This window comes from Mauremys reevesii, linkage group 7, assembly GCF_016161935.1.
Source record: "Mauremys reevesii isolate NIE-2019 linkage group 7, ASM1616193v1, whole genome shotgun sequence".
Classification (NCBI taxonomy): domain Eukaryota; kingdom Metazoa; phylum Chordata; order Testudines; family Geoemydidae; genus Mauremys; species Mauremys reevesii.
In genome coordinates this window covers 47,275,554-47,290,450 of record NC_052629.1, presented here as the reverse complement: position 1 = coordinate 47,290,450, position 14,897 = coordinate 47,275,554, and the positions used below count along the sequence as shown (strand labels likewise).

Below are 14,897 nucleotides of genomic sequence, written 5' to 3'. Positions count from 1 at the left end.
GTCTCTCTGGAGCAACACTCATCAACCCACATTAATAACATCTCAAATGTGTACCTTGGTTAATAGCTGGCCAGGTGGAAACCTCATGAATTTTATTTTAGCTGAGTGATCTTCCTGTGCTATTGTAGGGAACGGGTCTTCATTTAGCATGGGGAGATTACCCCAGCTTAATTTTTGCATAGGGCTAAGTAAACAGTTTGCTAAACTGTTGAGGGTCCAGCCCATATTAAGAATTTCACATATTCAGAATGGTGACATATATCTGTTGTTATGGGCTATGTTAACTTTGAACATTCAACAACTCTGCCAGTCCTAGAAACTTTCATGTACACTGTTATGTTGCCAACTTCTTGTTATTTAAGTTCGAGTGTCACAGTGTTCAGCTCTGGGAGTCATGTAACTATATATGAGACTCTCAGCATTCATGGTTTTTAGAAAAGTAAATTTTTAATCCTCCTGGTTGCAAAGAAAAGCTGGAAAACATGATGCCTAAAGGCTCAAAAACGAGAGGGTAAATAAAAAGAATGCTAAATGTACTTGTCTGTCTTAAAACAATCAATCATATTTGGGGGGAGCCTGACTCATGAATTTTCAGTGCTTGATACTGTGATCTGAAGAATTCCATGACACAGCGCCTGGCCCAAGGCCCAATGAAGTAAATGTGTGGTTTGGATCATGCCCTTCTCTCTGGTCTCATGCGCTCAGGAACTTGATCGTTCCTTGATCTAACAAACTGAGCACTTTCCCCAAAGCTCCTCCACAATTTAAATCCCTGGGAGAGCAATGCTCTAACCAGAAAATAAATAAATGAAATAAAGCAACAAGCCTCCACACATGCAAACATACAAGGCTTAGGATTGTATATCGGCCGGGTTTCATTCTAAGTATAAAAATGGGCTTAGAAGACTTCCATTTAAAATTGTTTCCTGTCTCCTACCATTCCTAACCACAAATATTTTTAATTGTAAGCCATGAAAATGAAGCTATTTAATAAATTTACACTTTAAATGCTTTTTGGTTCAACTTTGACTTTTTAATAAACAGTCTTATTTTGGCTTTTATGTATTCAGTTCCAGCTACTACGCTGTCTGTACCCTATCTTATTTCCTTCATGTAATCTACAGATCTTCCGTTATCATTGCTATGTTTTATGGTTTTGCATTACTTTATTGACTCATTGCACTGTAGTTTCTCTCTCCCTCCCCTCCCCCGACCCTTTGAAAATAGCCTTTTATGAGAAGCTTAAGTAAAAGCCTGGAATGTGCAAAGGAAAATGCAGAAACATTACAACAGTTTGCAAATTTCTTTTGGCCAGAGAAAGTTACAAAATATTCATACAAAGAAATTTAGCCAGTGCCTGCAGGACAAAATCCAACTTCTGATTATACATGGAATTTAAATTCTTGCTATAAACAAACTATTTTAAGTGTATGGAGTTTAGAAAAAAAAGTCTAAATAACTTATGCCAACAGTGCAATGATGAATATATAGTCTCTTGTTACTGGGAATAAATGTTCTATTGCACCATGACAGATGCTATTGATACCACATTTGAAATGTTAAATACATTTTAAACTTAAACAGGATGTCTACAGTCATAAGAACAAATAGAGTTGGTTAAAAAAGACACTGTCACTATCAACTCAGAAAATCGCAACATAAGAATGGCCGTACCGGGTCAGACCAAAGGTCCATCTAGCCCAGTATCCTGTCTACCGACAGTGGCCAATGCCAGGTGCCCAGAGGGAGTGAACCTAACAGGCAATGATCAAGTGATCTCTCTCCTGCCATCTATCTGCATCCTCTGACAAACAGAGGCTAGGGACACCATTCCTTACTCATCCTGGCTAATAGCCATTAATGGACTTCACCACCATGAATTTACCCAGTTCTCTTTTAAATGCTGTTATAGTCCTAGCCTTCACAACCTCCTCAGGTAAGGAGTTCCACAAGTTGACTGTGCGCTGCGTGAAGAGGAACTTCCCTCCCAGTTCCCCTGCTGCTACAGGGTGGGAGTCAACTACCCTGGGTCTCAACTCAACACAGCATCTGTTCCCCAGTATACTGGCACAGCTGTGCTAGTTGCATTTTGGAATGGCAGAGCCAAAACCCTCTCTAGTCCCACTTCAATCCACCCGTTCCTTCCCACCTGTGAAGATCCTCCACCCCGCTCACCTTGCTACTGGTAATGCAGGTACTGATGAGCTGGAAAGGTGTAGCCCCAGTGCCAGCTGAGCCACAATTTGGCCCTAAACAAACTAGAAGAAGATAGACAGACATATATTTTCACCTACTTCTTTCAGTTACAGTTATTTAGGTGTTACTAATAACTATTATTTAAATGAATGGGACTACTTGAGGAGTATCACACATGAGAAGCACTATCTGGCCTGCTAGTAAGTATTGCATTTTCAGAAAAGTGTGCAATTTTTCAAGTTGATGGTATCCCTTTAAGAGGGCCTTCCAAAAACTCAATTTGGCAATGCTCACAACATTTCTGATTTCTAAAAAGACAGCTTTTTAGTCTGCCACAATGAAAAGAAAATGCTAGAGGGATCTATGGGGGAAAATGCTATTGCAAAATAACCTGATACCAGGTATTCACATTTTTCATCCATGAGTGCATGCATTCATGTAAGGTATGACTGTGTATGTTAAATTAGAATACAATGCAGTACATTACACTTTTGGTGTTAAATCTGCCATTAAGGGTCTGCATCCTGAAAGATAAAACTCCTACAACATTTGGGCCAACCCCACATTTGAAAGTGTTTGGAGATGTTATTCTGGATTAACCTTTAATAGAAATGGGATCAGCTGTGAATTTTGGAGCTGAACTTTCCCCAAATCTGGAGATGTTGTAGAGGCTGGTCCTTGGCTTTGATCTTTGGCAGATGCTCCACAGCAAGAGAGGCTTGAAGGAGACTCAATCCAACAGACCGGAATGTAGAACAAGTTTCTAGGCTTACTTAGATAATGCAAAAGAGTCAGAAGAACTCAAACATGGATGGAGAGTTGGGGTTTTCTTGAAGTGCTCACAAATTACTTTGGTTTTTTTTGAAGAAGAAGAAATATTGATGGGAACGAGAAGATCAACCTGCCTGAAGTAAAACAAATAATCAAATAAAAACCTGTTTGTGCCAAATACCTTCTAACAATTGTCCAAGGCTAATTTATCTGTGTGAGACCATAACCCCAATAAATCTTCCAAGGTCAGGGAGACCTAGGGTGAAAATGCAGCAGAAATGCAAGTTTGCTGTGGGCAAAATTAACATACACACCCAGTTTCTCAAAGGTATTTAAAAACAACATCTCTCTCACTTGCATTATCTCCTTCCCCTTTAAAAAATATCCTCACCCCTTTAAGATGGGGACACTCACTAGTAACAAGCACCAGATTCTAGCAGAAAAAGGATCAGCTACATGCAATTCAAATGAAAGTGAGAGGTGTTCTCCCACTTTGTCCACGTAAGGTCCGCATAAGAGATAGCTATATGGAATAGAAATGAAAGCATGAAATGTGCCCATCCAACACTAAAGCTCCCCTCCCACCCTAAATCCCCACTTCTAAGCTTTCCTATCACTTTCCCTATCCACTCAACCCTTCCCCCAAAGAACCTAACAACCTGGGAAAGTGAAAAAGCTCTCCAGTGTGACCTGAAAGTCTTGGTCTCTAGAAAAACAACAGGGGAAGCAAGAACCATGTTCAAGGACCCCTCACTGAAAGTGCCCGGCCTCCAGCCCCCTTCTATTTAAGCCAAAAAGGCTGTTAGCCTGAGCACCAGATGCATGAGATAAGGATAGAGGGGGTCATAGAAATGTGCAGGAACCAAACAATTTAGAGCTTTGTAGGTTAAAACCAACTCTTTGAATTTCCCCAGTGAATGAACTGGAAGCCAGTGCAGCTCAGGGAACAAGTGCAGCATGCTCCCTGGGAGAAGCACCACTGAAGTGACCAGTGTCATTTTGCACCACATGAAGTTTTCAAGTGGTTTCAGGATGCAGCCCCAGGCAGAACTCATTACAACAATCTAGCCTAGCCATGACAATGGCAGGAATCATGTTGGCAAAGTCCATATATAAGAGAAAAGGTTGCAAAGTTCTGGTCAAGTTAATATGGCCACTGCTACTATCTGTGTGGATACTTATTTAGACTCCATTACCTTAGTATCTGAGTTCATCACAATCATTAATTAATGCATCCTCTTAACCCTTCCTGTGAGGAAGGGGAATAGTATCCCCATTTTACCAGTGGCAGAGAGAAATGAAGTGATTTGCCCCAGTCACATTGGAAGTATGTGGCAGGTCTGAGAACTAAACTCCGGTCTCTTGAATCCCATTCCAGTGCATTTGCTCAAAGACCTTCCTTCCTTCCCTGAATCTTTTGGGGGCTGTGGAGAGAGCAAGTTTGGCAAAGGGTCTGCAGTCATCACAGGAGATCCTCCTTACCAGCCGGTAGAGCAAAGGCCAGACTCCTTGCTTTGGAAAGGCCTATTTCAAACAAGGGTTGTGATTATCTTTAAAAGAGAGAATCATTACATTCCAGGGGGCTTCCTTTTGTTTTGTCAAACAGCTGGAGATAAACCTGTGCAGGACAAAGCCTGTCATTTTGGCCCACAGCTCATGTGGCATTTCCTGATGCCTGGGTCAGGGAACGGGAAGGTGATGATTGTGAGTGACAGTCATGCACATGAGTTAGAACGTGGAGTTACAAATCTGTTGAAGTAGTGGGGTAGAGAAACTTTCGGGATGACCATTTGAACACAGAACGGTTTACCAGAGTTCCGGTATGTTAGATCTGTGAGTTTTAAGGTGCGTTTTGCTTTTGTCATCAAATAACTCTGCTTAAAGATGTGCCTACTTGAAATAAATTGATGAGAATATAGTATCTCGTGTCAGTTCATTTCTCTCCCAGACCTATTCCTGGAAACCAAACCTTCCTAACTGATCAGCAGATGGAATGAGGGCATGGCAACACTACGAAAAGCTGGACAGGGAATTAATAATATTGTATCCAACTGAAATTACAGGGGAATTTAGGTACTCATAATACCAACTTGCCCATCTTGGAATCAGTCCAAGACACCTGAGCCAACCAGCTCCTTTTACAAGTACAGCTTTGGGATTTTCAGTGGCTTGATTTAATACCACAAAGGGAATTTACTTAGGCAGTATGCTACATTGGGGGAGTATGAACTGGATGATCTAATAGATGCATAACTGTTGTGATCATATTGGCAACATACCTGGAACACAAAGGCTGCAGCTACCTTTCACATAATATTACACCTTTTAGTTGAAAGTCCAGGCACACACTCCTATTTTTTTTTCTTTTATCTTCTTAGATATGTAGAAATTGCTCCTTATTTTTCATCACCAACAACAACAACCTGCAAATACTCAGCATCATCCATGCCTTACAATTACACATAGAAAGCAGCACTAGAACATCCTCGGTCCTTAGCCCATTTTAGCGTCTTCCTCCATCACTAACTTCTATAGTTTACTGACCACAAGTAGGCAGAACCTCAGTTTTCAAAGAATGGGGCTTCTGACAGAATAGGGCCCTCTAGCACCATGCTAAGGTATTAATTCAGGTCAGAGTTAGATGGATGAGAGCCATGAACAAAAATCACCCCCATCAATTCCTGCAGTATCCTGCAATCCAAAACTGAGATGCTCAGACTTCTAGCTGTTGTCCCAAATAAAACGTTACACTACATTTTATCAAAGCAATGTACTACATGTGGACAACATATGATTTTAAACATGGAACACTTATTTCTAAACCAAATATAATCAAAATCATACATTTGCCCTCACCCAGGCTCTGATCCTGCAAGCACTTAGGCATGTGCTTAACTTGATGCATGTGAATAGTTTCATTGAAGCCAATGGCATCATGACATGGAAGTTTAGCATGTGCATAATTGCTTGCCACATCAGAGCCACTGGGGCAAGTTTTGCCTATGGATGTGCACACGAGGTACTCATGGACTTCATGGGGAGCATCATGTGCACTTTGGAGAGCAGAATTTGCCTCTTAAAAAGCTTTATATTTAAACTTTAAAAAGGCATCCCTGGCCAGGAAACAAAAGCCACACACACAGTATAAAGCAGAAAGACCTCTTCCCCATGCTGGTTAATTCAAAACCAGCCAACTGGAGTTATAGAGAAGTTTATTATTAATACACATCAACAGTGAGCTCAGCTCCCCTACAAAACACAAAGATAAAGACATTCCTGCCCTCCAAAGCTTTCAATTTGAGAAGTGTATTATTTTCTATTATTTGTATGGCAGTGACATGCAAAATCCTCAGTTAGGATCAGAGCCCCATTGTTCTAGGGGCTGTATGAAGATCTAGAAAAAGATATTTTCTGCCCCCCTAAAAGCTTGCAGTGAAAAAGAGTTTAATTAAAAAAATCTTAAGACCCTCTTTTGGCTCGATTAACAGCCGCTAAAAGCTATGTTTCCATGAAGCTGTAAGTGTCTGAAAATAGCAGTTTACTGGATAACCAGGCTGGCTACAACAAATAAGCTTTATAATAAAATGAGATCAAAACCACAAACCAACCAAAACACAGCCCCGCTGCTACACAAACTCTGAGCGCTAGGAGTCGCAAGAAAAGCAATGACCAGAGTACTGTAACCTGTCTGATTTCTTCCCCTGAACCAATAGACTTGTTGCTGCCTCTCATTAGCATAACCCTGGGTTATGTTGGATCATGATGTAAATACTCCTGCCGTAATAATAGTCATTAATAAGGACAGCGGTTTGATTTTTTTTTTGTCTTCCAGGGCTGGAATATAATTGCTGCGGAGAAGGATTGGCTTGTAAAACACATCCTATTATCAGCTGTGATCAAGCTTACAAATTCCCCAGTCCAAGTATCTGCTCAGATTGCCTTTTGGGGGGGGGGGGAGGGGAGAGGGAGAAGCGCTTCAGATCGAAGATCATTACAGAGAAGTATCGCTGGCTGCTGAGGAACAGCTTCTCCGGGTCTGAACAATGGTTTAGCGCCAGCCCCGCACACGCGAAAGGAGCCATGCCAGTAGGATTACAATCACTGCATTACGTCTGCGAAAGGCCCTGGCTACCCCCAATATGTTTTCTCTCTGTATTCCCCCCGATCGGACCCACTGACGTGCCTGCTATATGGATGGAGATTACGGGACAACTTGCTTTCTTTCTGTTCTCATCTCTTGTGTCGCTGGAAAAATAAGCAGCTCCTAGCAGCGAAGAGGGCGGGGGGGGGGGGGCGTAGCCAGCTTGAATCTCCTGGCTTTATCAAGGCATTCACTCACCAATAAAAGAAGGCTGCAATTGCAGATTCAAGCCACATGCGGTAGTGTGTAGCAATTAGTAGATAAACCGCTGACTAAAGTACTAAAACATGAAGTATTATTGAAGTCAAGGTCAAAAATGCTTCAGTTCTCTTGCAAAATAAAAATAAAAAAGTGGGGAGAAAGAAAGGAGGGCGGGACACTTGCACTTTCCAAGGAAGGTGCAATTTCTGCACACTGTACTTTTTATGACAGTGTTTATTACAGATGAAGGTCCCCTAATTGTTTCACTGCTGGTTTTGCAACTAACTTAATCCGCCAGTTCCTTTATGAAGCGGTTCACAGACACACTGAATAACATTCCCCTCTCCCACTATCCTCCCCACTTCTCCAAGAAAGCAGTTAAAAAGCTGACACGGGACTTTTAAATTTTTTTTAGATATATAGGAAAATCAATAATAGAGGCATGATGCTGCAGGTGACTGAATCTCAGACCAGGAAACAGACTAGAAATGGCTGGGAATATAAACACCAAAAACTGCTTATTTCACTGCTCTTTATATTCAGAAAAGCCTGGCTACAGGCTTTGATAGATAAATAAAGCAATTGCTTTCATGATTATAACTGTCCTGAATGGATTGTCTTCCTACACCATTCAATCTGTTTATGAGTATTTACTTTACATTAGTAGAGAGACCCTGCACTGCAGGAGTTTGCTTCTTTTCCCCTGGGTGTCAGTGTCTGAAGCCTTACATCTGCTCTGTGATTGATGGAGCCTTGAATACACGTTATTACTCTTTCACAAGCAGAAATCAAACAGGCTATTAACTACATTACTTCAAAGAACAGTTTCAATACAATCTACTTATCTTAATTGAAACTTTCTTTGTATGGATATTTGCAGAGGAGATAATTTACAGGTGTGTAGCAAGCATCACATTAAGGGAAGGTAAAGTAGAGGTGGATTTATACCATGATTTTTAAGATACACTCTTAAAAGCCATTCACAGAACTGGACGCAAGATTTTATTTGAGGTAGTTTCTTGGGGTGGTGGAGGCTATCATTATGTCTAGGGGTTGGATCTCTGCAGCACGAATCTGGTTACAGGACTGCAGGTTTTCAGAACTATCCAAGGCATTGCACCGCAATTGTTAACATCAGAAAAACCTTATCACGGATTTTTTTTCTCCCTGCAAGGATTACGCAGCATGCAGTACTGTGGAGCTCCTACCTTTAACAGACAGTGATACAGTGTTTCCAATTAGATAAAGTATCTTATAGACACTTGGAGACCACAGCTTCAAACAAAACAGAAGTTGCTCAGCTGTTGTAAAACGTTGTTCATTGGGGGGGGGGGGGAGGTTAATATACAATAGAGGAATGCCCGGAGGCTTTCTATTGAGGTTTCCTGCATAAATGCTGCTGCATTGCTTATACAGGAAACTGACTCAGTCAATCTTAAATATGATCTTGTCAAAATACTGCAACCCAAGTTCTTTAAAACAAGCTTACTTCAACTACACTCGATGCTTACCAGAACAGTGCACAGCCTAATACACGTATCAGTCACCTCTAATGTTAAAGCAATCTTTAAATGTCCTCTAGTCACCTATAGGCATACTATTTAAAGATGGCTAAAGTAGGTTAATTTAATTAAATGTATACTATACTTACAGCACAGTAAAGGAAAGCAACAATGAAGTGTCATTTAATCCAGTAACCCTATATTCTAATTCAGTAACCCCATATTCTCTACACTATAGACTATAACGATCAGATGAAATTTCGAGAAAAGCTCATTAAAGAGTGATGCCCACAGATCATCTAACGTGGCTATGCTGAAGAATGGAAGAGAACAGTGTAAATGGTTATATAGCCTCCTACATCTGGCAGAGTTGTAATATTACTTTAAATTATTAAAATAGTTTTCGACAGCTTTCAGTTCTTTGGCAGGGGCTTTTATTTCTTATTGTAATTTGAGGATCTGCCATTTTCTTTCGTTTCTCTGTGTATAGAAACAAGCTAGATCTTGCTTTTATTACTTCACCATGTTTTTTTAAATGTGGTTTAGATAATGTTAAGTACTCTAATCTCACTGAAATGAGCGCATGCATTATGAAAATGTAAAAAAAAATCTATGCTCTAAGCCTCAAGTCACTGAGAATCCACATTTATCACCCCTAGTTCCCCCCCCCCATACTGTTAACTTCAACCATGTGAATATAATTTTCATTAGAGTAATCCTGTTTCAACTAGACGCTGTGACTAGAGGTGAAATGTTGCGAAAGCGTTAAAAATAGCTTACTAGTAATTTCAACATCCTGTAATTTTATCACAGATCAGGTTTCAACTGTCATACTGTACAGAGCTTATTTCCCATATATTACATGTTTACTTTTTAACATGTCAGACCTACTTTGGTAGGATCGGTGCCAATATAATAACATTAGAAGAGAGAAAGGGAGAATGCACCATTTTACATCAACACTGCGAAAATGCATCTAAAGGCTGCTGGTGAAAACATAGGCTGCTGGATTGGTGCTGGGCTTTGCCATTTGATTTCATTGCTCACTGTGCCTTTTCCTTGTTCTGTCGCTCTTAAGTTTCTCAATGTTTGCATAATAACCCTGCATGCAAACCTCGTAATGCTTCAGGGCTCCAGAACAATAAATATACACGTTTAAAGCCTTTATTGTCTCACGGTTCATGCCCCCGGTTTTAAACAGCTTAATTTCTAGTTGTATTTAACTAGTTTCCAAATGGATTTTTTTTCCCTCTCCTCCCCCTCCTCCCGGTTCCAAACTATTACTGAGGTAGCGCTCTAGCTCTCTCCTGTGTGTGTGTTAAAAGTCAGTATTTCTGCAGCACTTGGTTATATAAACACATTATGATTTGAGATCGCCCTTGGCAGAGATCAGCATTGTAAACACGTACTAATGTATATACATCAAAATTAAAGAATGCACACGCAGATCTGGGAGCAGCCTGAATTCATATTCCGAGAAGACCCACTGCTCCCATTTATTGATTTATCATGCATCGTTTATTGTTCCATTCCCTATATGCAGTAGCTGTCCGTTCAATATTGTTTGCAAAATCCAGTGATTGTGTGTGTGTGTGTGTATGTTCATTAGTCTCGTCTTCTTTTTCCAAAGCGAACAAATGCATTAATATTTATGTGTTTATATAATCGATAACCCACTTTCTTCCCTTTCCCACAGAAAACAGGCATCAAGCAGCTAATGTAACAGATTAAGTTCCTTGAAAATATGGCAGTGAGGGAGCGTAATTTAACTATCAAACAAATCTACATGTCTAATAAAGGCAAATCTGCTAAAGAGAATTAGAAAGACGAGCTGCGCCCCAGAATCTCTGCAGGAAATGTTCTTTATATTAGACATATACAAGTAGGTCCTGTCAGATCCGCAGCTGAACGGGGCAGCTTTTCTGCCTATCAAAAATGAAACGATGACCCTATCCATCATCATTGGGGCTTTGCAGGAATAAATTCAAGTCCTCACACAGGCTCCAGCTTTGCAATATTTTTTTCAGGTTTTAGATCTCAATTTTGCCTTGATCCATCCGCCCTTGTCCTATGCTTTGACTCAGCCCCGTCCCATGTTGCCAATTTGATCAGGCAGCAATCGGGTGAAAAAACTCGTCGTTTCCACACCTCTGGGAAATCGGGGGCTAGGAGAAATATTGGGCTGCTTTTCTGGTCATTTTGGGTGAGCTGGGGAGGCGAGGTTCAGGTTTTATATTGAGGGTTCGGGCTGGCTGCTGGAGGAGAGAGCTTTACCCTGCCAGGACCTGATGCAATCCATTCAAGCCAACAAGTTTGGAGAGAATGTTGAGTTCAATCAATTCAGAACGTCGAGATGGAGCCCAACTCAGTCCAGGTATTCGTCTCTCCTCCGCTTCTCTGCCCTGGCCCCCCAGCCCCCCACCCCCGGCACCCGCCCACAAACTTTCCAGCAAACTTTCCCCCTCTGCACCCCCAAATGGCATTCCCCCCTTTTAAAATTCCTTCAGTGATCATACATAGGCACAGATTATTATTATTATCACAGTGATGATGATTATTTTTCCCGTGGGGGGATTCTTTGCTGGGTACTGTCAGATTCCTTATTTTAGATAATGGTATTCGCACCTTAAGCCTCTGTGTATGTGTACGTGTGTGATCTATATACGATTGTCTCTCTTATTTATTATGATGGTTATATTTATTTTATTGACTTGATTTTTTTTAATTCCCTGCAGTGGGTCGGCTCTCCGTGTGGTTTGCACGGTCCTTACATTTTCTACAAGGCTTTTCAGTTCCACTTTGAAGGCAGACCAAGAATTTTGTCCCTTGGCGACTTTTTCTTTGTAAGATGTAAGCCAGAGGATCCGATTTGCATAGCGGAGCTCCAGCTGTTGTGGGAAGAGAGGACTACCCGGCAACTTTTATCCAGCTCCAAACTTTATTTCCTCCCAGAAGATACTCCCCGGGGCAGAAATAGTGACCATGGCGAGGTGGTAAACATATCTCACTCTGTCTCTCTGTGTGTGCGCGCGTTTGTGTGTATCTGTAGAGACACCCCCCCCCCCCGTAATGTTTATTAAAGGACAGGATTGAAATGTTCCCTTCTGCAGGCAACGTAAGGCTCTTTTAAAGGGGTAGTGCCTTGAGCTGTTTGCCATTGTAAGAGTTTCGATGGCAGCTCTACCGTGAGGGCTGGGGGGGATGCTCTTAAAAGCCACAATCAAATAACGTATGGGGGGGATTTAAGGATTTTTTAAATGATTTTTTCCACTTTTTGCTGCTGCTGTTTGAACGTCACATGCTTTGGTGTTTTGTGTCTCCTTCCCCCGATTTCAGTGGCTGGTTGAGGAGTGGGGGATTTGGTGGATTTAGATATTGTTAACATTTTTTTTTAGCATTTGATATGTTTAAGAGGGCGGAAATTACGAAATGGAGGCTGAGTGAGATCAAAAGCTATTGAGCTGGCAAAGACGTGTTGAATAAAGTGATAAATGACAGGTACTGGAATAATACATTCAAATAACTTGCAGATATGCCTGGGCGTATTTCAAAGCAGTCATGTAACCAGCACAAACACGTTAAGCATTAACAACGATCTCTCTTTTCTGGTGCATTTCACTGGATGTTCTAGTTTAAAATTACTATGAAAAAAGTGGACATTTTCCAGAAAGACCGGCGGGTGCGTGGAAGGGAATGAGTTAAAGGCTAATGCTGAAGTCAAGCTGTTTCGTTTTACAGTCCCCCTGAATTACTTCTAATAGGGAGAACCCATTGTCCATTTCACCCTGGAAAGTTTGATTAGAAGTACCCCAGAAGTGCAAAGCCAAGGTCTGGAGCCCAGATTGCGATTGCGTTTAGAGTGTATTCGTCTAGCTCTGTAATTTCATGTATGACCGCAATTTTGCTGGCTACTCTAGTCAGCTGACTGCACTGTGTTATTGAGGAACTATTTCAGTGTGGTGTACAAACGGCGCTATGTTTATGCGGAGAGATGGCCAGTTCAAAAGCGCTCAGAAATAGCCAGATGTGGCTGCAATAATATTTCAGCTGCCTAAAGTGCAGGCATGGGGGGGGGGGGGAGGAATGACGGGAAGCCTTCCTTATTTCCACTATAAGCCCCTATACAATCTGAGCTGCCAATTCCTTCAACAGTCTATAGTCTGATGGAGTTAATTGTAGTTTTTCTCAAGCTCCCCCCTCCACCCCGAAGTATCGAGTTACCCATTCCTATTACATGCTACTTAATTACTGTAACCTTTCAAACATTCCCTTATAAATTGCTTCTTCTGAGATAAATATGTAGTTCTGCTGTCTTACTTTTTTTTAAATTGCCCATCTTTTCTGATGTCAGTAATTAAGACATTTTGGAGCATGGAGAGGGTATTGAAAAACATTAACAGGTTGACCTCTCTTCTACTGAAAGTGCCTCTGCCCCCTCCCCCTGTCCAACTTTCCTGTGCAGCTGTCTCTCTTCCCCTCCCCCTCACTACTACTTATTATTTGCTTTTCAAATTTATTACTTCAACATGGGCTGTGATCTGGAAAAGGGGAGGATTAAATATCCAGAAAAGACTACAAGTGTAATAGACATTCTGCTAAACCAGACAGGAAATCATTCTGAATTTTATTAGATATTTTGTGGTAACTTCTTTTAAAAATGTATTTGAAACATTTCTTTTAATTCTCAGTTTACCACTTACCTATTTTAATTTCTGTGTTCACAATTTAAATTGAAGACCCTCTTCTTAAGGATAAAAAAAGATGACAGTGAAAGATGGATGCTCTAAAATTGCTGGTGGTGAATATTTAGAAGCCTGTGTGTGTGAGTGTTTTAAATGAAAGAGTTTTGGATGAGAGGGGGTGGGAAATGGGACACAAATCATTTTAATATGCTTTAATGATCAGCTCATGTTACTGTGGTATGAACATCAGAGAAAATTAATCCTACCATTACATGTAAGAATGTTCCTTCTATGCAGTAATTCTCAGCTGCATGTACATTCATAATATTATGCATGATTTGATTTTTAAAAAATGCAAACACTGATAGTAATTAGCTGTATGATTATACTTGTATATTTCATTAGGGCTTTAACTGATGTCATTCTGAATTATTCAACCATATGAAAACAATTTTCAATTGAGATAATGGCATGCCTTTGAATTATGCAAATGATTATTGCATTGTATAGAATAATTATGACAAATGTAAAGCAGGTAGAAAGTTTCCTAATGCAGTACTATTTTACACCCCAGTGATGTCATTTCCCCCCTGGCCTAAGTTAGTCATTCATTAGCAAAGTAGCAGCAGCAGCAAGAAATAGCAACAGCTCACAGAGATACTTCTTTGGCAGAGAGCCTACAGAAACTAGTATTTAGAGCCAGGGCCTAGAGAGGGCAACATAACACTCCCATTAAGAAATGTACTTTGTTTTCACTTACTCCATTAACTTGTTTATATATATTGACATGATTTTTATCATTGATTTTAAATAGTTTTGAATGATAAAAAAAATCTGTTCATAAATGTGCAGCTAAAAGACAAAAGGCTGCATACTGATTGGCAATGTATTACTTAAGGAAACATTTTACATACTGTATTAGTATATAGCACAGTTATTTTAAGTCACTAAACCAGAGTAGTAATTCTTTTTTGTAAATGACAGCAACATCTATTCCTAAAGCACAGGCAGGGCTGTGTTTAGAATAGAGATGTTTTGTAACTCTTTATATGTCTTCTGTGTATGGAAATGCTATTCTTGAAATGCAGGTAATTTATAACTATAGAGAAGACATCCTTCTTGGTTTAAGAAAATGTATGGATTTAAACTCCCTATCTTGCATTAGGAAAACTGGTATAAAGTGAGGTTGCACTTTTATGTGTATTGTAAATCTGCTGTATCAAAGGTTTTCTGTGATGTCAAAGGTCAACAGAGGCACTTGCTGTGAGTAAAATTGTTGATTAGCAGAGCAACTGGTCTGATCTTAAACTGTTGATCAAGCCAGTCAGAGGTATAATTATTGTCAGGAGCAGATGTCCTAACTAGGTTAAGGATTAGTAGCACCAGCCTTTTTGAAATGTGGTG

The 14,897-nt window shown here is 40.4% G+C and overlaps 1 protein-coding gene across 6 annotated transcripts in view; it reads left to right on the top strand.

The window, feature by feature from the left end:
* The first annotated feature begins 10,865 nt into the window (after nucleotides 1-10,865).
* ARID5B (AT-rich interaction domain 5B) overlaps nucleotides 10,866-14,897 on the top strand; it is a 148,844-nt gene continuing 144,812 nt past the window's right edge. The window contains exons 1-2 of one of the 6 annotated variants that reach the window (XM_039481429.1): nucleotides 10,866-11,185; nucleotides 11,547-11,801. In XM_039481429.1, coding sequence (XP_039337363.1) covers nucleotides 11,165-11,185; nucleotides 11,547-11,801 — 276 coding nt within the window. In that variant the 5' untranslated portion in view covers nucleotides 10,866-11,164. Of the gene's footprint in view, nucleotides 11,186-11,546; nucleotides 11,802-12,287; nucleotides 12,310-13,550; nucleotides 13,610-14,084; nucleotides 14,235-14,283; nucleotides 14,582-14,897 lie in introns of those variants that run through there. The other 5 variants (XM_039481438.1, XM_039481436.1, XM_039481434.1 and 2 more) reach the window with 5 other exon arrangements.